Source organism: Schistocerca serialis, chromosome 4 (assembly GCF_023864345.2).
Source record: "Schistocerca serialis cubense isolate TAMUIC-IGC-003099 chromosome 4, iqSchSeri2.2, whole genome shotgun sequence".
Classification (NCBI taxonomy): Eukaryota; Metazoa; Arthropoda; class Insecta; order Orthoptera; family Acrididae; genus Schistocerca; species Schistocerca serialis.
In genome coordinates, this window is record NC_064641.1 from 65,305,369 (window position 1) to 65,328,565 (window position 23,197).

General features: G+C 39.5%; 1 protein-coding gene across 1 annotated transcript in view; it reads left to right on the forward strand.

Annotated features, from left to right (window-relative positions):
• The window catches only part of LOC126473852 (beta-alanine-activating enzyme), a 446,532-nt gene that overhangs the window by 58,434 nt on the left and 364,901 nt on the right, over positions 1-23,197 (forward strand). Inside the window, exon 5 of the mRNA XM_050101181.1 lies at positions 8,314-8,402. Within this exon, the coding sequence (XP_049957138.1) occupies positions 8,314-8,402 (89 nt within the window). The remainder of the gene's footprint in view (positions 1-8,313; positions 8,403-23,197) is intronic.

The following is a 23,197-nucleotide window of genomic DNA, read 5'->3' on the forward strand; positions in this document are numbered from 1 at the left end:
ATGAGTGCTTAAGCAGTATTCAGTGTTACAAATTGTTCATATGGCTTAAAAATGGCCAGCAGAAGTTAAAGATGACCCTCATTCAGGACAACCTTCAGTGTCTATTGATGACGCATATATCAGGAATATCAACGAAACTGTATGTACCAATCAAATACTGACTGTCCAAGAGATTGCAGAAGAATGTAACATTTCAGTTAGGTCTAGTGATGAAATCCTTACACAGCATCTTGGAATGCATCATGTTGCCACAAAGTTCGTCTCACGGGTCATGAGTAAAGACCAGAAAGACCTGACAATGTGTGAAGAGCTTTTGGATGGTGCAAATGAGAATGAGATGTTCCTTAAGAGAATTGTAACTGGTGATGAGACATGGGTCTACGGTTATAATGGTGACCAAGGTTCAGTTTTCTCAAATGTCAAAGCCGCACTGATAGTTTTCTTTGTCTTTGTAGGATTAGTTCATGATGAATCCATGCCTCAGGGACAGACTGTTAATTGATGGTACTATCCGAATGTGTTGCGACGCCTGTCAGAAAATGTGGGAAGAAAATAGCCTAAAATGTGGCAAGACAATACATGCTTCTTGCATCACAATAACGCACCCTCACATTCATCCTGTTGGTGGGTGACTTTTGCACAAAAAAAAACAAATGAAGTCACTGTGCTGTTTCATCCTCCCTGCTCTCCAGACCTTGCTTCTGGACTTTTTTTATTTCCCATTGAAGGGACGAAGATTTTCAATAATAGATGAGATAAAAGAAAATTCACAGACAGCGCTTTGCGTGATCCAGCAAGAGGCATACTAAGACTGCTTCTGCAAATGAAAACGACATTGGGAGTGGTGTGTCAGTTGTGGAGGAGAGTATTTTGAAGAACACCGTGCACAATAAGTACAAGGTAAGTGTAGAAAAATTATTTGGACAAAGTTCCAGAATTTTTTGAACAGACCTTGTACATCTGCTGACCAGCTCAGACAGGACCACCTGTGAAATTAGTTACATCATATTCCAACTCCACTGAACCACTGCTAGCATTCTAAGGATCACAGTGAACTGCACTCCATACTAATGTTAGATGAGTTTAAGATATGCAAAAACTGCAAGTAGTGTAAGAGACCAGACATTTCCTCTGTTTGTATTGTTACATTATTGAAACTTCGTGGTAGATTAAAACAATGTCCCAGACTGGAACTTGAACTCTGAACATCTGCATTTTGCCGGCAAATGCTCAACCTTTGAACTATTCAAGCGTACCTCATGATCTGCCCTCACAGCTTCACTTCCACCAGTACCTCTCTCCTGCTTTCCAAACTCCACAGGAGTTCTCCTGAATGTTGCAAATACATGGATTAGCCACTGTCTGGGGCTTGTTTCTAGAGTGAAGAGAACTTCTGTGAACTTTGGAAGGTATGAGATAAGGTACTGGTGGCAGTAAAGCTGTGAGGGTTGGTTCTGTGTCATCGCTGGGTTGCTTGAGACTAGAGCATTTGCTCGCAAAAAGCAAAGATAATGGGTTCAAGTTCCTGTCCGGCACACAGTTTAATCTGACAGGGAAATTCAAACCAGCGCACACTCCTCAGCAGACTGAAAATTCATTTTGTAATTGTGTGATTAAATATATCATCATATAGGACTCACATTGAAAGTGCATGTTCATTGTTATACGGTTTAATCTGAAAAAAAAAAAATATATATATATAGTTATATGCTAATACACCAGTGGCAAGACACAATGGCTTCATTGTATGGTGGCAGTCATAATGATATTTACAAAAGTGCCACTGAAGTGGAATTATTGAACATGGTTTTCAGGAACCACTAGTCTGGAATCTGAATCAAGAACAGTTGCCAAAATTAGTAATTTGGCAGTTGATATCCTCAATGTAGCATAACAACTTAAACCACTTAATAAAGCAGATTGTGAACCAGCTAGGTTCCTTTTGTAGTATACTGATGCAACAGCTCCATTTTCATTAATCGTATACAACCAGTCACTTGTTGAAAGATCTGTACCTAAAGCCTGAAAAATTGTACAGGTGTTATCACTATACAATAAAGAAAATAGAAACAATGTGGTGAATTACAAACCCATGTAATTGACATTGATTTTTAGTAGTATTTTGGAACTTGTACTGTGTTTCAGCTTATACTGTGTTCCAACATTAGGAAATATCGTGAAGAAAATGATCTTTTGAGATGTAATGAGTGCGGTTTCGCACAAAATAATCGAAATCTCTTGACGGGGATGTCATGTTGATTTCATGTTTCTAGATCTCCAGAAGACTTTTAACACCATTCCTCCCAAATGGATTCAATTCAAATTGCATGCCTATTGAATACTGTCTCAGTTGTGCAGTTGAATTTGTGGTTTACTTTCAGAAAGGTTACAGCTCATAGTAATTGACGAGAAGTCATCTAATGAAACTCAAGTGACATCTGGGGTTCCTCAAGGGAGTGCTTGTGGGCCTCTGTTATTCTTAATCTGTATATACAAGGGAATCTGAGCAGCTGTCTCGAAATGTCTGCAGACAGTGCTGTCGTTTACACTGTCTATAAAGTCACCAGAAGATCAGACAGACATAAAAAATGATGTAGGCAAGATGCCTGCATTGTGTGAAAAGTGGTCATTGTCCCAAGACAATAAAAAATGTGAGGTCCTCCACGTAAAGACTAAAAAAATTCCTTTAAACTTCAGTCACACAATAAATATTTTAGATTTAATGGTTATAGATTTAACTAAATATGTAAGGATTACATCTACAAGCAACTCAAATTGAAACCAAGACGTAGAAAACATTGTGGATAAGGCGAATCAAATACGGTGTTTTATTGGCAGAACACTTGCTACAAATCTGTTAAAAATCTTCTATACAATGATTGTTCATCCTCTTGTGGAGTATTGCTGCATGGTATGGGATCCTTGCTAGGTAAGACAGATGGAGGACATTGAATAGTTCAAGAAAGGGCAGCTCATGATGTATTATCACTAAAAAGACAAAATAGTGTCATGCGTATATTGTGCAAGTTGTGGAGACAATCATTAAAATGAAGTTTCATAATTGATGCCATGTCTCAGGAACCATCATCTCAGTTGTTACAAAGAATGAAAAAACACCGTCTTGATCACTATTTCTTTTGTTGGGGAATGATCTAATTAAATGACACCAAGGAGTTAGGGACACAGTATTCCGATTACCACCAGGAAGCCACACAGCTGATGACACAGATGACCTGCAGAATGCGTGTGTCATTACCTCAACATGTGGCAAGGCTCCCATAATGACATGTCAGTGCAGCATTGTGCCAACTGATGGTGCAGTCCTTTGCTGCCAGCCAGTAAATTGAACAGTCACCAGGATGTGATTTATATGAATCAGTTGAACTACCAGGGACAGGTTTGAGCCAATGTCTGTACACAGTGGCTGCAGTGCTGCTGGACCCTCCAGCATCTGCTGGACGGCTGTTGTCATCATCAGACTGCTACCCGTATGCTGAGGATGCGTTCAGTGCACTGTGCCGCCACATCTCTGTGCTGCTACTCAGCGCAGCATTACGGGCTTCGTCAACCATCACCAGCTCAGCCTCAGGGCCTTGTCCACCAGCACCCAGTATGTCAGAAGAGCCAAGCAGCCACATTGCCACCAAGAGTGTGTGCCACTGTGGAGTATAGCTCCCTGGCTAGGCCATAGATCACAGAAACGTTGATTGATGCCAGGCTGCACCACCACATGAGGTCACATATCTGTAGCTGCTCAAAGTTTGTTGTACAAATAAAGAGTTGTCAGGCACAATGTCTGTCTTGCTGCAACCATCTGACCTCTGCTGATACACTCCTGTAGCCCATGCCTGCCCAATACACAGATGGGGAGCCATAGCCATCCTGGCTGTCAGAAGCATGGGTCTTGTATCACCCCCGTACTGGTCACCTCATTAAGGAACAACAATCCGGTGCAGCTTGGCACAAGTTACAGGAACTCCATACGATTAGCATGGTGTAGTGTATTTATTTTGTGGCCTGCAATGTAGAGTTGTGAACAGATTTCAGAGAATAATTTTAAGTAACTGAATAACATCACTTTTATGTAACTTGTGCGATGGAAGCAGCGCACGGCTGGAAAGTTGTCTGGAGGCATGAATGTTATGCATTCCATGTCGAATTGGTTTTTGCAGTGACACCTCATGACAATGAAGGCATTACATTGTGATGTAAGTAATACATTTGCAACCAATGCAAATACTGTTTATGAATCATGTGTGTGTGTGGTGTGTGTGTGTGTGTGCGTGTGTGTGTGTGTGTGTGTGTTTGTGTGTGTGTGTGTGTGTGTGTGAGATTCAGTATATATCGGAGGCTGACAGAAGTGGCACAAATTAAAGAAAAAATAAGGAAAAACACATATGTTGCACTTATTTAGCTTGTGTCACAGCACTCCTCCTGTGAAGCTTAGTGAGCAATGTGATGCATTGTTGAGACTTATTGCCACAATTCTTTGCTGTGGGCTCTTTATGGCAGACTTCTTCTGTGTGCCACACAAAGACACGTGTCTACATGTGGGTTTGATTCAAGGAAGGCAGAAAGCTGGAAGATGAGTCATCTGCTGCTCTGCTGAAAGAAGTACTATATGTAAACAAAGCAAAATTGCTGAAGTAGTTTTTCAGAAACATTTTACTTGTAGCATAAAAAATAAAACACTACATATTTTGGATTCATGTGTTTTTTTGCTATGGTATTGTTCCCAAATGACTACAGGGAACCTACCTGTTAAATATTTCATTATTTCAAATTATAAGTCTCACATCACAGCCTATTGATGAGGTGGTTGTCTTTTTTCGTATTGGTCTTGTTTATTATTATACTTTAAAGATGAGTAAATCTCTGCCCATTGTTTAAAGAATATGCAGTGAATTAAGAGTGCAAAGTGCAGTTGGTAATCTGAGGGAAGCAGGAAGTGACACTCTGAAATAAATGCTAGGTTAAAAGACAAAGTGAATGAAAGTGACCCAGCTAAGATTCAATCACCACAACTTTTAGGTTTCCAGCTGCACACACTACCACTAGACTGCCACACTAGATGCAAGTGAAATTCTGCTTCTGCATTCTCTCTCTCTCTCTCTCTCTCTCTCTCTCTCTCTCTCTCTCTCCTGCTCTTTCAAGTTATTTCAGCTGTTTGGTAGGTGGCAGTTGCATTGTTTTCACAATTTCACTTGAATTCATCATAATTCAAACAATTTGTATGACATTTGTATAAATTATGTATAAAAACCTTCTTCATAAATCTGTGCATCAATTAGTAAAAACTGGATAAAAATCCATACAGCAGCTCCTGAGATTAGGCTGCAATGGAGATGGACACAAGCAAGTGACTTCAATTCACATATATGTAGAGATTACTGGTGGTGTTCTGCTCAGCAGATCATCTACAGATTTGCCACTGTGAAGTACAGTTTGCTGACATACCACTACTTTGAAGTGTGAAGATGGTCTGCTGTGCAGATTGAAACAGATTATTGTTAATAAAGGAAATAATGATCCAGACGGAGCTTCTTAATTCATTAAAACAAAGGGATTCTTCATTGCAGCAAGATCTTTTCACAAAGTTTCAGACACCAGCTTGCTTTTCTGAATGCCAAAATTTTTTGTTAACTATCACATATGTATTTGAGATATGATCATTGTAATAAAATGAGGGAAATCAGAGCTCTTACAGAATGAGTCTGGTGTTCATTTTTCTCCCTTGCTTTTCAAGAATGGAATGGTCAAAAAATAATCTGAAATTGGTTCTATGAAACCTCTGCCATGTACATAAATTGAATGGCAGAGTAGCTGTGTAGATTCAGATGAAATGACAAGAGGAGATAAAATGTGGACAGGTGTCAGTCTGTGGCTGCCTATGTCGATTGCTTCTATTCATTTCTTCTATTATTTTGTGGTTCTCAGGTGCAGGTAGTTTAGAGGCTGTCAGAGGTCAGCAAATGGCTAATTGCACTTTGTACACATGGGCAGCTATCACATACATGTACACTCCCACATGTAGTGGATATGACTTGTTTTCTGCAGAAGCATTAACGGTAATATTTGGGTATTCCTCATGGTTGAAGGGACAAACATAAACAAATATCATACTTAGAAAGTTGAAAAAAATAATTCTGACAGTTTTTCTCCTAATTATCATGAGTAAGTAGCATTTGCCGTGAATATCTTGAATACATACCATTGTAGCATACACAGTCACCTGAAAAAGAACACTGTGCAGTAGTGAATGACAGTTAGTTTTCATTTTACTTTATAGAATGATCTCCAACCTTGAGGTGCTTTTATGAATTAACAATGGTTTATCTATCAGTTGAGTGCAGCTAACACTACTTATTGTTTTAGGTGGTAATCAGCTATACAGACTGGAGAACAATTGTGTCATGAAATTTTAACCCTGGATGGCTGATGCCAGTAGGAACCAAAATTACTACTTTTGTTTAGGTCGACAATGCACAATTTTTAAACTACGGAAACTTGGTGCCACGTGTTCCGATTGGCTGTGGGATTGTCCTACTGCCGGATGCTCTGGACAACGCATGACCGCAAATGCTTTGTCTGCCAGAGATCACAATGTATCCAAGGTGGCCTGCAAGCTCTGTGGTAGCACGCCAGCCTTCCATTCTGGGGGTCTGGGAGCAAATCTGCCGGGGTCTCGACACATCCATTGTAGTTTCATGATAAGAAGTACTGGGAACAAAACTGTCAACAGCTGTTAGTTTGCTTATAGAAAGTCTTTTACAAATTGTGTAGGGCCTGAAAAGGGCCTTTTTGTAACTAGGACATTGTTTACTTAAAGTAGGTGCTCAAACTGGCGACCCTCTAACATGACAGAAACTTGGTGATGTTGAACAGTGTTTGGCTGAACTCTTTCAAAGATTCCTGGCATTGCCCTGATGTGATGGGTGGCTTGTTGAATGTGATCCATTGACTCATCTTCATTTCTAGGTGGTTTGCATCTGGGTGGGTGAACTAAAATCTTGAAGAATCCCCACAGGAAAAAGTCCAGTGGTGTGAGGTTTTGTGATCGCGGGGCCATGTCCTCCGAGCACCTCTGCCCATTACCTGGCTGTCGAAGAGTTCATTTAAATATCTGCGCACAGCACGTCTGTTATGTGCAGGTGCCCCATTATCCTGCAACCACATGCGTAGCCATATGTCCAGGGCAACATCTTCCAGCAGGCCGAGTAGAGTTTCTTGCAAAAAGTGAAGGTAATTTGCCCCAGTAAGTCGAGGAGGTAGACAGACCGGCCCAATCAGATGGTCAGCCACAATGTCTGCCCAAATGTTGAGCGAAGACTGCTCCTGGTGTCTGTGGACATACGTGACATGAGGATTTCCCCTTGATGAGTAGTGAACATTTTGACTGTTGTAAAGGTCATCCCAACGGAAGGTGCACTCATTGGTAAACAATACAATGGCGGGGAAGTCGGGATCTTGTGCAACATGTCACAGAAACCACTGGCAAAACCCTAGCCTGTGTTCATAGTCTGCCACAGGATTTAGGTCCTGGACAGGGTGAAAACTAAATGGATGCTGGCCATCATCCCTCAAAACCTCCCAGACTAACCGATGAGTGAGACCCATGTCATGTCCAACCACTCGAGTACTTGTCGTAGGTGCTTCCTCGAAGTGCTCAAGAACAGTCTTCAAATGCAGCATCCCATTGTGTTCAAGGTCTTCCAGCATCACCATGATATCCCGCTAAAGAGCCTGTGTTGCCAAGTCACCAGTGAATTGCTGTAAATGTTTGCGAGTGTGGGTGGAATCTTGCTGGGTACTGTTCCTCACACAACTGTCGAGCTTCATGCGCATTGCCGTCAGCTAGTCCATAAACTAAAACCAAACTGCCACCATGCTTACATTGTGACTAAATCACAGGTGACGTGTGTGTGCTCTGAGGTGAAGCTTACATGATAATGCCTCTGACATGAGATGTAGACAAACAGCAAGACATATTCGACACGTGTGTGTATCACGTTGGGGCAGTGATGGAGTGAGGGATGTTTGTACGTGTGAACCAACAACCATAGCGCTGCCTGTCAATGGATTAATGGCAACAGGGCAATCCCACGGCCAATCGGAGCATGTGGTGTCAAGTTTCCATAGCTTAAAAATGGTGTGTTGTCAACCTACATTACATTAGTAATTCTGGCATCAGCTATCCAGGGTTAAAATTTCGTGATACAATTTTTCTCCACCCTGTATATTGACAGAAGTGTGTAGTATTCCTTACTGACCGAAATACTTGATGTTACTTCAAAGATCTGTTCCTTCTTCTAGGAAGTTCTCATCGAGTTTGCCTAGTTAATGATGAGCTAGAAAAAGATCTTCCAGCAGTTGTCTTCAGGCCAACAGGGGACATTGTTAAGGTTAGTACGTATGATTCCTTTAATTTTTATTTCTTTAATTTTATTTTTTTGTCTGTACTGTTAACCTACTTAACAGATATTGTTTCATTCAGTATCACTATGTATATTGTATAACTAAATTTTTTTGGTGGTCCGGCTATAGGTGTGTAAGGCATCACACTTATATTTCCTCACCTTGCATAAAATATGGTGATAATGAAAATAAGAATTTTATGAGCTTATGTTGCCCAGATTTAAAAACAGGCATACTACATGAAATGGTATAATATGGTAATTTACTGAGCTGATCTAATTTCCCCATTTTTTACTTGAAGATAATTAAATACTAACAATAAATAATAATAAAAATTTGAATAAAAAATAACAACATAGAATCCACATGAGATTAAAATGAGCAGTTAAGAATCACATCTCACCTTTTAATTGATCAAATTGTTTGGTGCATATGGAATTTGATGTTTAAGTTATCTTGAGCATTTAAGCCATGTCTTAGCTGACTACTGATGTTTGACTCTATTAGTGTCCTATACATAATTATATCTAGTCTAGCAAGAGACTTATTATAAGCAATATCACCATTTGTTCAGAGCAGCTTTTGCTGTTACTCTAGGGAAACAAATTTGAGAATGAGAATTGTCAATATAGTCATTTTTCTTTCTCAAGTCCACTGAGTAAAAATGGCTGAGTTTCTTTTAGGTATACAGTATTAAACATGAATCTTTTGAGGAAGTATATGTACTGGTATGAAAGTTGGTATCCCAAGACACTTGAATAACAGGCCAGATGAAGTGCAGGAAATTACCAGTTAGATTGTTCTGATCACCCTTTCCTGAGTTAAGAATGTGAGTAGTGCTAGTTTGGAGTTGCTTGTGATACCTTAGCATATGATAGACTCATTCACAAATTGCATTCTGAAAATTCCATTGTGAAAGGGTGCCGTCACACATATGGAACAAATCAAGTTATACATTAATCTTCAGAAACACCCAGTGCTGAAAAATTCTGTGAAATAAACTAACAAAAGCTGTAGCTGATGTCAATCCACTCTCATTAGCAATTACACATATTGGAAAAATTGAAAACATCTATAAAATTATCTTTTTTGCACAAAATGTAGTCTAGATCGTTTTTTCAGATGCAACAACTGGTTTTGGTTGAATTGGGCCATCATTCAATGTAGAAGTAGAAAAAATAAAAAGAAAATCATTCCCCATCACTAAATTATGAAAGACATAAGCCAACTGGACAAAAAATTATACATCATCAGGAGACATCCTCTGAATACCATGTAATGCTATCTGTAACCTTGATAACAACTGCAAATCAGTGATTAAGGGAGTCCATAAGTTTCTTCAAGTGTGTCAAGTCCAGCTGATTATCCAGGACCCAGCTCATTACGATTAGATCCTGTAGAGCTACCAGATTATGGGGATGTTGATTGCTATAGTCCACCTGCTATGCCAAAATAGTTCCAAATATTTTAAATGAAATTAAGATTGGGTAAATTTCAATGACTAAGTAACCGGTTTCATTATCTATTTCATGAGAAAGCTCTTGAATCAACCTTTGCCTGTAATATGCATTTGAGGCAGGGTAGGGTGCCTGAGCATTCGTCAAACAAGGGACATATATGTGCTGCCCTGTTGTGATGATCTTCAGTGATCTTGGAAGATGGGGGTGTCCACAGCAGACTCATCAAGAAGATATAGTAGAAGGGGCAACACTTGACCACAGAGAATGTTGACATAGCCATTCTGGTTCAACCTAAATCAGTGGGCTCAAGTCGCAATATGAAAAACACTCCAAAACATCATAACATCACCTGTTGTCTTATATACGAGGGTTGTTCAATAAGTAGTGCCCCACATTGTTTTAAAAAGCCATTAATACACATAGACAAACATCCTTGTTGGTGCTTCACATTTGATGTTTGTTCCGTGTGCTGGTGAAGTTTCGAACTGTTCTGCCAGATCGCAGAGCCGTAGTACAGCATCAAGATGGCGTCTACATACCACTCGTGTTACAAGCAGCGTGCTGTTATTGAATCCTTGTGTGCAGAAAAAGAAACTGTGGTGAACATCTATAAATGTTTGTGTGCAGTGAATGTGATGCTGCAGTTGTGGTAGGAGTACATTTGGGAAATGGGTAAGGAAAGTTACAGCCTCAGGAAATGGAGAAACAGAGCTCCATGATCAGCCATGCTTGGAACGTCCTGTCACAGCCATTGCTCCAGTCATGCTGAATCATGCGGATGCCATTATTCATGTTGACCAGCACATCACAACTTGACAATTTGCTCTACAGTTGTCGGTCAGCATTGGAAGTGCGTCTGCAATGATCGAGACTCTAGGATATTCAAAGAGGTGCTCACGATGGGTTCCACGAATGCTCACAGCGGACTACAAGATTCAAAGAAAGGCCTTTTCATCTGAGTTGTCAGAGCATTTTGAGACTGGGCCGCTTAAAGATTCTCTAAGGGGAACATACTTTGAAGATGACGAGAGTGTCATCATGCAATTAAAATATTGCTACGCCCCTGCAGGACGAGAGCTTTTACCAGCGGGGAATACATGCCACAATGTTGACTTATGGCCATAGAACGTGATGGAGACTATATAGAAAAATATTATATGGACAAGATATGTTGATATATATTGTCACCAAATTCTGACTTATCAATAAATATGTTCTGAGAAAAAAAAATACGCTATTACTTATTGAATGACCCTTGTACATTCACACACTGCACATTAAATGCCTCATTGGGCCATCAGTGCACTAGACGCCTTGTATTATTTGAAAAGATGCAAATTTGTAATTTGTCAGACAATACTATATGCCTCCAGTCAGATATTGTCCAGTTCCTTTGTTGGAAGTTGACCTATAAGATCCCTTCACACAACTCTTTACAAATCATGTGAGCTGTTGTTTTACTAAATTTTTGACTGTGATTGTGTTACTAGTGGTTCATTTAGCCAGTCTGACCGAAAATTAATTACTCTTCTCCAAAACGTACCACAATTAGTGTGCAAAACAATGTGGATAGCAGATTGTTTCTGTTTGGTCATGTAAATTAGTAATTATGTGTTGTAACAAGGTAAAATCACAGTCACCTGTCCAATTCAGACATTCTTTTAATGAGTAAGGAAATGGTAACATCACCGAAACATGTTTTAGTGTTAAATAAAAAGCATTTGTGTTTGCTCAAGGCGGAACTGCATTCCTATAATAATATATTTACCTGTAATACTGATTAAACACTCTTCTGTGAGACACTAATTAAGCAGAAAATCACTCCCTTTCATAAAAATTTGAATAAAAAATAACAACATAGAATCCACATGAGATTAAAATGAGCAGTTAAGAATCACATCTCACCTTTTAATTGATCAAATTGTTTGGTACATATATTCATGCAAGAGTACCTTTGTAAATTTATATTTATCTTTAATTAAGTTTGGTATGTATTTGTTTTGTGTAATCCATGCAAGAATACATTTGTAAATTTATATTTATTTGTAACTAAGATTGGTCTGTATTTGTTTTGTGTACAAACGATTAAGTTGCACCATAGAAATATGTACTACCAGAAGTACTATTATGTATATACTCATTCCATGTATACAGTTGACGACATCCATACAACACAAGTTGTCTACGGATGAATAAATAAATAAATAAAATAAATAAATAAGTAAATAAATTAACAGCTACTAAAATATTACATGCAGTTTTGAGTGAAACAGCTTCTAACGCAACCGAGGAAGTCATTCTGCAACCCAACTTTTTTAACATAGGTTTCCAAAATTCACAACCACATGTAAATAATCATACACCTTCCACACTTTGCAGACAGTGAAATGCTAAACACAGCTAAATCAGTTATTGTGAATGATTGTTGAATATAGTTAAACAATGGAAAATCCAGGATGGAATGTAACAATATTATGAAAAGGATAGTTGCTATACACCATACAGTGGAGATGCTAAGTCGCAGGTAGGCACAACAATGAAGACTGTCACAAGATATAAGCTCTCTGCCAACAAGGCTTTTGTCAGAAATAGACAACAAACAAACACACACACACACACACACACACACACACACACACACACACAAATGCAACTCACACACACACGACCAGTCACCGCTAACTGAAGCCAGACAGGCTGGCTTCACCTGCCAGGGACTATGGTCATGAGTGTGTGAATTGCATTTGCGAAGACAGACAGGCTGGCTTCACCTGCCAGGGACTATGGTCATGTGTGTGTGAATTGCATTTTCGTCTGAGCATGCGCGCTCATGTGTGTGTGTGTGTGTGTGTGTGTGTGTGTGTGTGTGTGTGTTGTCAAGTTTTGATAAATGCCGGCATTGGCCAAAAGCTTATTTTGTGACAGTCTTTTTGTTGTGCCTATCTGTGACTCAACATTTCCACTATATGGTGAGTAGCAACTATCCTTTTCATAATATTGTTGAATATAATTGTCATAAAAAGTAACTTTTAGATTGCTTGCTATTTGTTTTATGAAATTCAAAACCTATTACAACATTGTGCAACTAACTGCACCACATAACTAGGCTGTATTGAAAATTTGTTTTTTCTCCTTTTTAATTATGATACAAGGTACATTTTAAGGTTTGAACCAGGAACCTATTATAGATAATATGACTTAGGTCAATAACTGTCTTCATGCACACATAAATTAAACTATATTTATAAAATAGCATATAAATACTGGGCCAACTGATTTACAATATTAAAAGCAGTACAGTGCCTGGAGGCAATGACTTGGAGCACTGTGTCACTGTCATAGAATATTATGTGATTTTTGTCTCGGCATTTATGTAGCTCAAGTATGGCTCTTCTTCTAATTAACAAATGCCATGGACCATTCTTAACACATTCCATATCTTTACCGGAGGAGCCGATCACCATCTGAGGCAATAATTCCATGTATCTTTATAGATATTAGCCTTGTCACCAAGCTGGAATGTGCTGACTGTGATAGCTGACTATGAACTGTTGCTTTATCCACATTTGACACACACTGTTCATGCACACTCTATCTTTTTGGTTGGTGTGCTTCATAATGCAGAGGGACTTTTCTCCAGATTTTCCTATCCTGATATTACAATTCTGTCTACCATAGACATGAACCAGTAAACCATGCAGTAGTTTCAGAGATTACATTAGAAATACAGAAATGGCACACATTTAGTACAAAAACAGAAATAAGCATAAACAGCAACAAAATACAGGCAAAACAGTATCTATAAATGATTGTGAAAATTATGAATGATACGATGTGTTGGTGCTGCAGGCTGATTACAGCAGTGTTGCTTTACATGTTGCTGTGGGCAATGGCCTGTTACAAGGTACCCAACTTCAAATACCCATTCCCTCCATTTGCAGTGTTCCTTTGCAAACTGGTTGAGATGGACCTGCACTGAACAACGGTAATTTGTTTCAGGTTTGAAGCCAATTGTCATTGGCAAGGAGTGACATTAGTTCCAGCCCCTGTCACTTACGTTTTTTTTTTTTTTTTTTTTTTTTTAATAATTGCTGTATTAGATGACTGTGAGTATTATATCATTCCTTGTAAACAAATTGGACAGTTGTAAACAAGTTGGACAGTCTGCATTGATACACACAAAGTGGGGTCACTGGATTCACAGTGTGCTCATGGACATGTCCAAACATGATAGCCCCTTACTGCCGTTCTGTTACATCTTCATGATAGTCCACCTTAATGCATTAATTTCATAAAACTGACTGATACATACACACCACGTCACTGCCATGACCTACGTTAGTGGCGAATGACAGTATTATGAAAAGGATAGACTGCTGCTCACCATATGTTGAGTTGCAGGTAGGCACAACAAAAAAGACTGTCAAACAAATGAGCTTCTGGCCAAAAAGGCCTTCATCCAAATTAGACATCTCTCTCTCTCTCTCTCTCTCTCTCTCTCTCTCTCTCTCTCTCTCTCTCTCTCTCTCACACACACACACACACACACACACACACACACACACATACATACACACGCACAGAGACACTGGTCATGTGCATGTGACTCGCATATATATGAAGGCCTCTTTGGCTGAAGGCTTACTTGTTTGAGTCTTTTTGCTGTGCCAATCTGTGACTCAGCATCTCCACTGTATAGTGAGTAGCAGGCCCGGGTTTGATTCCCAGCAGGGGACTGTTTGTTATGTGTCCTTCATCATCGTTTTCATCATCATTGACACGAAAGTCGCTGACGTGGCGTCATCTAAAAAGACTTTCAATACGGTGGCCGAACCCCGAAGGGGATATCCCGGCCAATATTTCATTTCATTTCATTTCATTTCATCTATCCTTTTCATAATATTGTCATTATTCCATCCTGGATTTCCCATTATCAGTAGTGGATGGTCACATGACCATTTGGTACCAGTGGTACCCCAACTACAGTGCTCCAAAGTAACCAGTGTGCTTTTTTGAGGGAGTGGCTAATATTTTCCGCAGTAAGCTTACATAAGTAGATATCCGACATACCCATGAGGATTGTTCGATAAATAAAGGCCCCCCTCCAGAGCCATAGTGAATCATCAGAATGGCATCTACACAAGGCAGTACAAACAGTTTGCCGCAATTGAATTCGTGTAATGGGGAGAAAACAGTTGAACTGTAGCTGTTTTTTCAAATATGGGGTTATTATTATATTTGAGTAAAAGTAGTTTGACTGCACCTCCCAGATAGCTGAGTGTGTTAAAGTGCCAGTTCCAGAATGGGAGGTGCACCAATTCCGATTCGTATCCGCTCTGCGGATTAACGATGAGGGTTAATGTGCTTGCCAGCCTGGATGTGGGTTTTATACAATTTCCTACATTCCACTTGCTGAATACTGGGCTGGTAACCCTCCTTTACACAATTCACAAACATTTAGAAAACTTTCACTCATTTTTATATGGATAACGCTACATGCAGACGGTTGAGGTACACATCTTCCATTCTGTTGGGTTATGGGGTGGTGCCAGGAAGGGCAACAGGCCACCCCTTCAATTAAATGTGCCAAATTTGTTACTAAACATGCTGATCCTGTATTGATGTGGGACAAAGGTACAAGAAGAAGAAGTAGTAGTTTGACCTTGTACTTTTCACAGTGATCTTCTGGACTTCATCACCATAGCTGTAATAACAGCTGATACGTCTAGATATGACTCTGACAGGTGACACATACGTAAACATCCTATCTGATCACCTGCATCCATTCATGTCCGTTGTTCATTCTGATGGACTTAGGGCATTTCCAGCAGGACAGTGTAACACCTCACACATCCATAATTGCTACAGAATGGCTCCACAAACACTCTCCTGAGTTTAAACACTTCTGCTGGTCACCAAACTCCCCAGATGTGAACATTATTGAGCATATCTTGGATGCCTTGCAAAGTGGTGTTCAGAAGAGATCTCCACCCTCATACGGATTTATGGACAGCCTTGCAGGATTGATGCTGTCAACTCCCTCCAACACTACTTCAGACATTAGTCGAGTCCATGCCACATCGTATTGTGGCACTTCTGCATACTCGAAGTGGCTATACATGATATTATGCAGGTGTACCAGTTTCTTTGGCTGTTCAGTGTATATATGCCAACAGAAAACTCAGTGTTAAAGAAACTGATTTAAAAAGCTGTTCTATGGACCAAGATTTAGAGTTGGCTGCTTTGGAGTTATTAGATCTTAATCTAATTGTTGTCTCAGAATACAATTCTTCAAATGGAAACTTTGAAAATTTTCTCAGCCAAATGGAATTGTGGTTGTGCTACTTAATGCACTTGAAATCAAAAATTGCATTGCTTGGTGATTTCAGTGCACACTTTGGTGAAGAAAGCATCAAGGAGAGAGAATTTATGAACCTAGTAGTCAGTCACAGGCCATCTGTAGCAAACCATCTACCAGCCAGATGTGATTCCTGCCTTGACACTGTGATCATAAACCTAAATACTGGGGAACATGAGACTTCTGTAGTTGACCCACTGATCTCTGACCACAGTGCGTTAATTATGGAAATATATACAAAAAGAGATAAAAGCTGTATTCTAATTAAGTATTCACAAAAAGGGTCATGAATAAGGGAACATTGAAAGCTTTTCAGACAGCAGTATCTGCAGTAAAGTGGCAGCCTGGATTGCCAGAAATGATGGTGACTGATACATTTGAAGAGTTTTCTTAGATCATGAAAGCCAAAGCAGCCTGGATTGCCAGAAATGACGGTGACTGATACATTTGAAGAGTTTTCTTAGATCATGAAAGCCAGATTTGACTATATCTATCCACAGAAGACCAACAGTGCCCTAAAAAGAGCAGGTCACAACACACCCACAGTGTGTGTGTGTGTGTGTGTGTGTGTGAGAGAGAGAGAGGGGGGGGGGAACCATGGTATACTGATGAATTGAAAAAATTAAAATGCATAATACTATTATTTCGTGATCGCTACAATACAGCAACAGATTCCAATGCAAAGGAAGTGTTCTACAGCAGATATTTACAAGCAAAAAGACATTATAGAAAGAGTGTAGAAGAAAGCAAAAGGAAAAGCAATCATAGGTTTACTGAAGGAGCTCACAACCCATAAAAGGTAGCCTGGGATCTGATCATTGAACACAGGAAGAAAACCACCTCTGCCTTAAGCTTGTGTAGTACAGATGCCTTTAATAGTTATTTTATTGACATTGTGAGAAACTCTTATAAGTACAATCTGAAACCTCAATATAGACTCTGCAGCTGTTGTAATAAATGAGAAGAGATGCACCATGATGAACTGGAGGGAATTACAAAAAAATGAAATAATAAAGATTGTAAAATCTTATAAACCTTCTGGTAGTCATGATATGTATGGGATGTCTACTAATGTCCTCAAGTAAATTATGTATGAAATTGATGAACCATTAACTATGTTAATTAATAAGTGTTTCACTGCTGGTGTATTTCCAGATATTCTGAAACTTGCACGGACAGTGCCAGTTTATAAAAAAGGTGACCCAGCCATGGTAGCAAGCTTCAGACAAATCTCAATCATTCCAGTCTTTGCAAAAGTCACTGAGACTGCAGTGAAATACAAAATATCAAGTTACTTTGAAATTAAAGAATACTTCACAGATGCACAGCATCGTTTCTATAAAGGCAAATTTACAACAGCAGCAGCACTAGATCTGGTTGCTAGGTTAGAGTTTTGAGAACAAAGAATCTGTAGCACTAACACTTTGTGACCTTAGTAAGGTGTGTGACTGCTTTCCTCATAAGGTACTCCTAAACAAGCCCAGTAAATGTGGAGATGGAGCTACTGTTCTGGCAGCCCTCAAATCTTATCTGGAAAACAGAAAACAGATCGTATTAGTCCAAGGAGGACTATCCTGTGAATGGAAGGTGGAATACGGTGTGCCACAGGGATTGGTAATGGGCCCCCACCCATTCCTATTATTTGTAAATGATTTAAGCTCTCATGGACAGTACTTCCAATTTGCAGATGACACAATTCTGTACTGAAAAGGCATTGATGCCAGCAAGGCTCAAGAAGAAGTAGATGCTAGAAGAAGTTGTTATAAAAAAATGAAAATAAATGAAGAAAAAACACAAAAATTTGTACGTAGCCTCATACCTCTAAACTGCAGGAACTGTGAAGCTTCTTGGGGTTATGGTGGGTAGTAAACTCACTTGGCAAGAACACACTACATATGTTTGTGACAAACTGTCTCAAGTCGTATATTTCCTGAGGAAACTGAAGCATGTGATATCTGACCAGAATCAGCTGATGGTATGTTATTCACCATTCCACAGCCATCTCAGCTATGGCCTGTTACTATGGGGTCACTCTACAGGCTGAAAAAAGAGTAATAAGGATCATAACATCAAGGAGGAAACTGGACCACTGCAAACTGATCTTCACACATATAGGAGTGATGATTTTAAGTCAGTGTGTCTCCACCTGTCTTATGTATGTGAAAGAAAACCATGAAATGTTCACCAATAGGATTGACATGACAATTATAATGTGTGCAATAATGAAGACAGGCATCCCAAGCTGTCAACTCCGTGACATGGGACAGTTTTCCAACAGTAGCTGTGAAAATTTTCAACCATCGAAATACTAAATTGCAGTCCCTGGACTTCATGAAAATTTGAGGAAATATGTCACAAAATCTATGCCAAAAACCACAGTACAATTTAAATAAGTTCTTTGACCATGAAACAGCAAAATGGATTCCCTAAACAATGCACTGCCATCTGAAAAGAAGTGAAAATGTACTTGTAAAAAGCTCTCAATCTATATGTCATTAAGTGTTATGCTGTACTTATGCAAATTTGTTCTGTATTATTATGCATACTTTTGCAAATTTTCTACAGTAATGCTTGTGTAATCTTAATCTTATAACAGTAACCGGTCTTCCAATTTTGACTGGCTAACAACATAGCTATGTTAATAGATAGTAATATCACAAAAAAGGGATACAAAATTATTTACTGGTATAGAATTGTGGATGGTATAATATGTGTACGAGATGAACCAACACAGAAAATAAATAAGCAGTATACATTGGAATATTCAGTTCACTATGAAAAAATGAATGTATAAACAAATACACTTCCTGGATACAACAGTAAAGAGAGAAACAATAAGTACAAGTTTGACATTTACAGAAAATCAACATACCCAATTACACATGCCACATCAACTCATGCACAAAGCCACAAACTAGCAGTTGTTCAACACATGACAGACTGTCTAAATAAAATCCACTCAGCAGAGAAAACTTTGAAAATGGATTAGAAGCAATATAGCTCGCAGCCAGACACAGTGGGTACATCACACATACAGTACAGTGACTTGATGACAAAATCAAAACACAACTAAAGAAAAATTAAAACAGATAGAGGGCACAAGCACCCCAAATCTTCACAATCAATACAGTCACTACAGTACACACAAACATACAGAAGACAAACACATACGACTGGACTAACAAATTAATGTACATACACAGTTCAACGCACAGGATGGCAAACATACTGAAGAAACAAGGATCACACAAAGCATGGAAACAACAAAAACTTTCTAGTCACATTTACTCACACACTATAAAAACCAGATAAATACCATAGAGCTGGGCTGGCAAATAAAGTATACCAATTAGAATGTCAAATTTACAAGTCAGTGTATCTGGGAATGACAAATGGAAATTTCAAAAGTAGATACAAATAACACATAAGAAGGTGGAAGTATGAAAATACCAATTCCACCTTCACAAAACAAACAAAGCATAAACATGGACCATCCAACAAGGAACAAAATGTTAAAGTTATCAGAATGAACAGTCACAACAGAAAACTCTCAATATTATAGGAAAATTTTCACATTCAAAGAATCCTTGCAAAGAACAAAATAGTAACAAATGACTAAATTAATATAAGTAACAACTCACTGATCAAGTGATAACAAATTGGGATTAGAACTTTACCAGGCTAAATAGCAACTCACTCAATCTCCTTTCTTCTGACAATTCCGTCCACATTAAAAGTGTGTGCATGCATACGAGGTTTTTTTTGACATCAAAGGGATTGTGCACGTTGATTGGGTACCAGAGGGACAAACAGTGAATCAGCATTACTACATTAGCGTCCTGGCTACCCTACGTGAGTGAGTACGGAGAAAACGGAACGATTTGTGGAGAAAAAAGTCATGGATCCTTCACCAAGACAATGCCCCAGCTCACAGTGCGTTGTCAGTGAAGACATTTTTGGCAAAACACAACATTCCCATCTTAGATCATCCACCCTACTCACCTGATTTGGCCCCCTGTGACTTTTTTCTTTTCCCTAAAGTCAAGTCAGCTTTGAAAGGAACTAGATTTGAGACTGTTGAAGCAGTAAAAGAAAAAGCGACGGAAGTAATGTATGGACTTACCGAAAATGATCTGCAGCATTGATATGAACAGTGGAAAATTCATATGGAGCGGTGTAGAGAACGAGGAGGAGAGTACATTGAAGGAGATAACATGAAATTGTAAATAATTGTAAATAAATGTTTTTTCCAGCATCAGTCCGGTTTTTTTCTAGCCACACCTCGTATGCATGCGCACGCGCGCGCACTCGCGCGCCCACACACACACACACACACACAAAGAGAGAGAGAGAGAGAGAGAGAGAGAGCGCATCTCCCACCATGCACAATAACAAATGCACTTACATAACAAACACATGAATATCAAACTGCATACAGACACCTCAGCACAAACAAAAAAGACTGATAAACACACAAACACACGTTTTTAAAAAACACACAAAGAAAGTGAAGTGGTCATGTGAAATGTATTCAAAAATGCGGAAAACTGGACATCTGGATGTATGCAGTGTCGTGCCCTGAGAGGGAGAAAAAAGGATGGCTGTAAGCATTATAGAAGAGCTTACCTCGTGCGGTGGAATTCATTGAGGTTAACTGGTGGTTGACCACCTGCTGGTTCTCTGACCTCGGCTGAAAAGCAAGCTTTGAGTGACGCAGAGCACATAATTCTGTAGGATTGCTCAAGGAGAAGGGTAGAAGTGGCTAACTATTGATATGCACTACTACTAGAAGGTTTAACGATTCTGCCCTGTGCATGGCTGATCGTGTGGTTAATGCATGATGCCCTCTGTATTTAATACACATGGAATTTTCTAGCTTTACATCTTTGGACCCTGCAAACTGAGAGGCTAGTCATGTGCCGCTGTTGCACATTGTAGGCTCATTATTCAGTTCAAATATTAGCTTGCATCTTCTGGAGTCAGCGCAAGTGCCCAGCTGCTTCTCGATCAAGAACTACTTCTTAAACTGAATCAATGGATTGGTTGAAATGTTTCTTACATTTGCAACAGCAGGACAATGAGATACAATTCCAAGGAGATTCATATGTGACAGTAAAAAAATCTTAGGTGGTACCAAACAGTAACAATAACCTTATGAAACTTGTGTTCCAAAAAGTTCTTTGTTATCTAGCAAAAGTGAATGGTGAAAAAGCTGTAAAGTAGAAAAACATCTGGAAACATTATATAACATGTTTATTGCACTCATACAACAAATATGTATTGCAGGCCACCTATGATGCTTTGTTAGCTAAAAGAAGTTAAACATCCATAGCATAAAAACAAACAACCTTTCATGTAGTTGCTTAGACAGACCACATCTCCAAGAAGGTAATAGTGATGATAATGTGATTCAGTTTCTCCACTCCTGGAAGTTGCTCACCCACAAAGGGGGTGCTCCTTTGTGATCAGTCAGTGGATATGTAGGGGGTGGCGAGTGACTCTTTGTTGTTATTCTATTCCCTGTTCTCAATTGCAGCTCATTTTTTATTCCCCTCACATAGAATATGTATATCTCATATGAGGTGGTGTCATGACCTACTACCTTATTAATATATTCTGTTCAACTATTTCATTACTCTCTCACTAGGGTTGTATCGCCGAAATTGTCAGGTGATCCTTATTTGCTGCACACCCTAAGATTGCAGGGAACTCCTGAACACTTTGCACATAAACTGAGGGCTATTATCCAATAGAATGTCCTCCTATTGCTTGTCAGAGACAAGTTGTGGCCAAGTGAGTTTGTGACGGGCTTGCTACCAAGAGCAACATACTGCCCTCTCTGCGTAGGTCAACACATGGCTATCTCACTTGTGCCCCATGCACTGTACAAATGTCTTTGTTGCAAATGAGTACAGACTGAGTTACAGTGTTGCAAAATGCATTTCTGAATAATGACACTTAATTGGAGCCATAATTCCTACTGCATCAAATCTAAGTGAAGCCTGTATGAATAGGAATATTTTTATTAAGTGAAATGAAACAAAATTGTTTAATTAGGTTGTGTAGGGGAAAAACAACTATATAATTAGAGGTCTGCGTGGATACGGATATCCACGGATATATCCGCGGTATTTGTTACTTGGCGGATAAAATCGCGACTGGCGCGAATATCCGCGGGTCATCTGCGGATAATGAGCAAGGCATCTGCCCAGGACGTATGTTGCAATGTTAGTTGAAAACTTCAAGTCTGTTGACATTCTTGGAATCTTGCAGGGCCCGGGTAGAGCGGATGTCTGTTGTCCTCAGCCCCTGGCTACGACCGACGTAGCTGTACCCAAGAGACCTGCGCCTAATGCGTTTCCGCGACCGTGTCTTTTGTGTGACCTGTGAAGTGCTCTCTGGGTGGCAAACCTGCCCACTGTCTACCATCAGATGGTTAGATCGTCTGCCATGTAAGCAGGAGATCCAGGGTTCGAGTCTCGGTCGAGGCTCACATTTTCATCTGTCCCCATTGGTGTATGTCAATGCCTGTAAGCAACTAAGGGTGTTCATTTCATTGTAATTTCATTCTAACGAGCTGCATGGTCACTGATGGTATCTGTTCTTTCAGACATGTCCGAATGAACAGATACCATATTAGTATATATAAAAAGTAGTAACAAAGAAATAGAGGGGCTGGCCAGTACCTACCTCAGCTCAGTACAGCCGATAGATACACATAAAACAGAACTGAAAATTTACATTCCTAGCTTTCGGAACTTTGTTCCTTCATCAGGGAGGAGAGAGGGGAAAAAAGGGAAGAAGGGAAAGTGGATTCAGTTACTCACAACCCAGGTTATGAAGCAACAGGGAAAGGTAAACAGGGAGGGTAGCAAGGATGGAGGCATGGTTGTCAGAGGGAAGCCAAAGATATTCTACTGTAAGTACTGTGCCAGCTTCAAACCAAAGAGGATGTATACAGAAG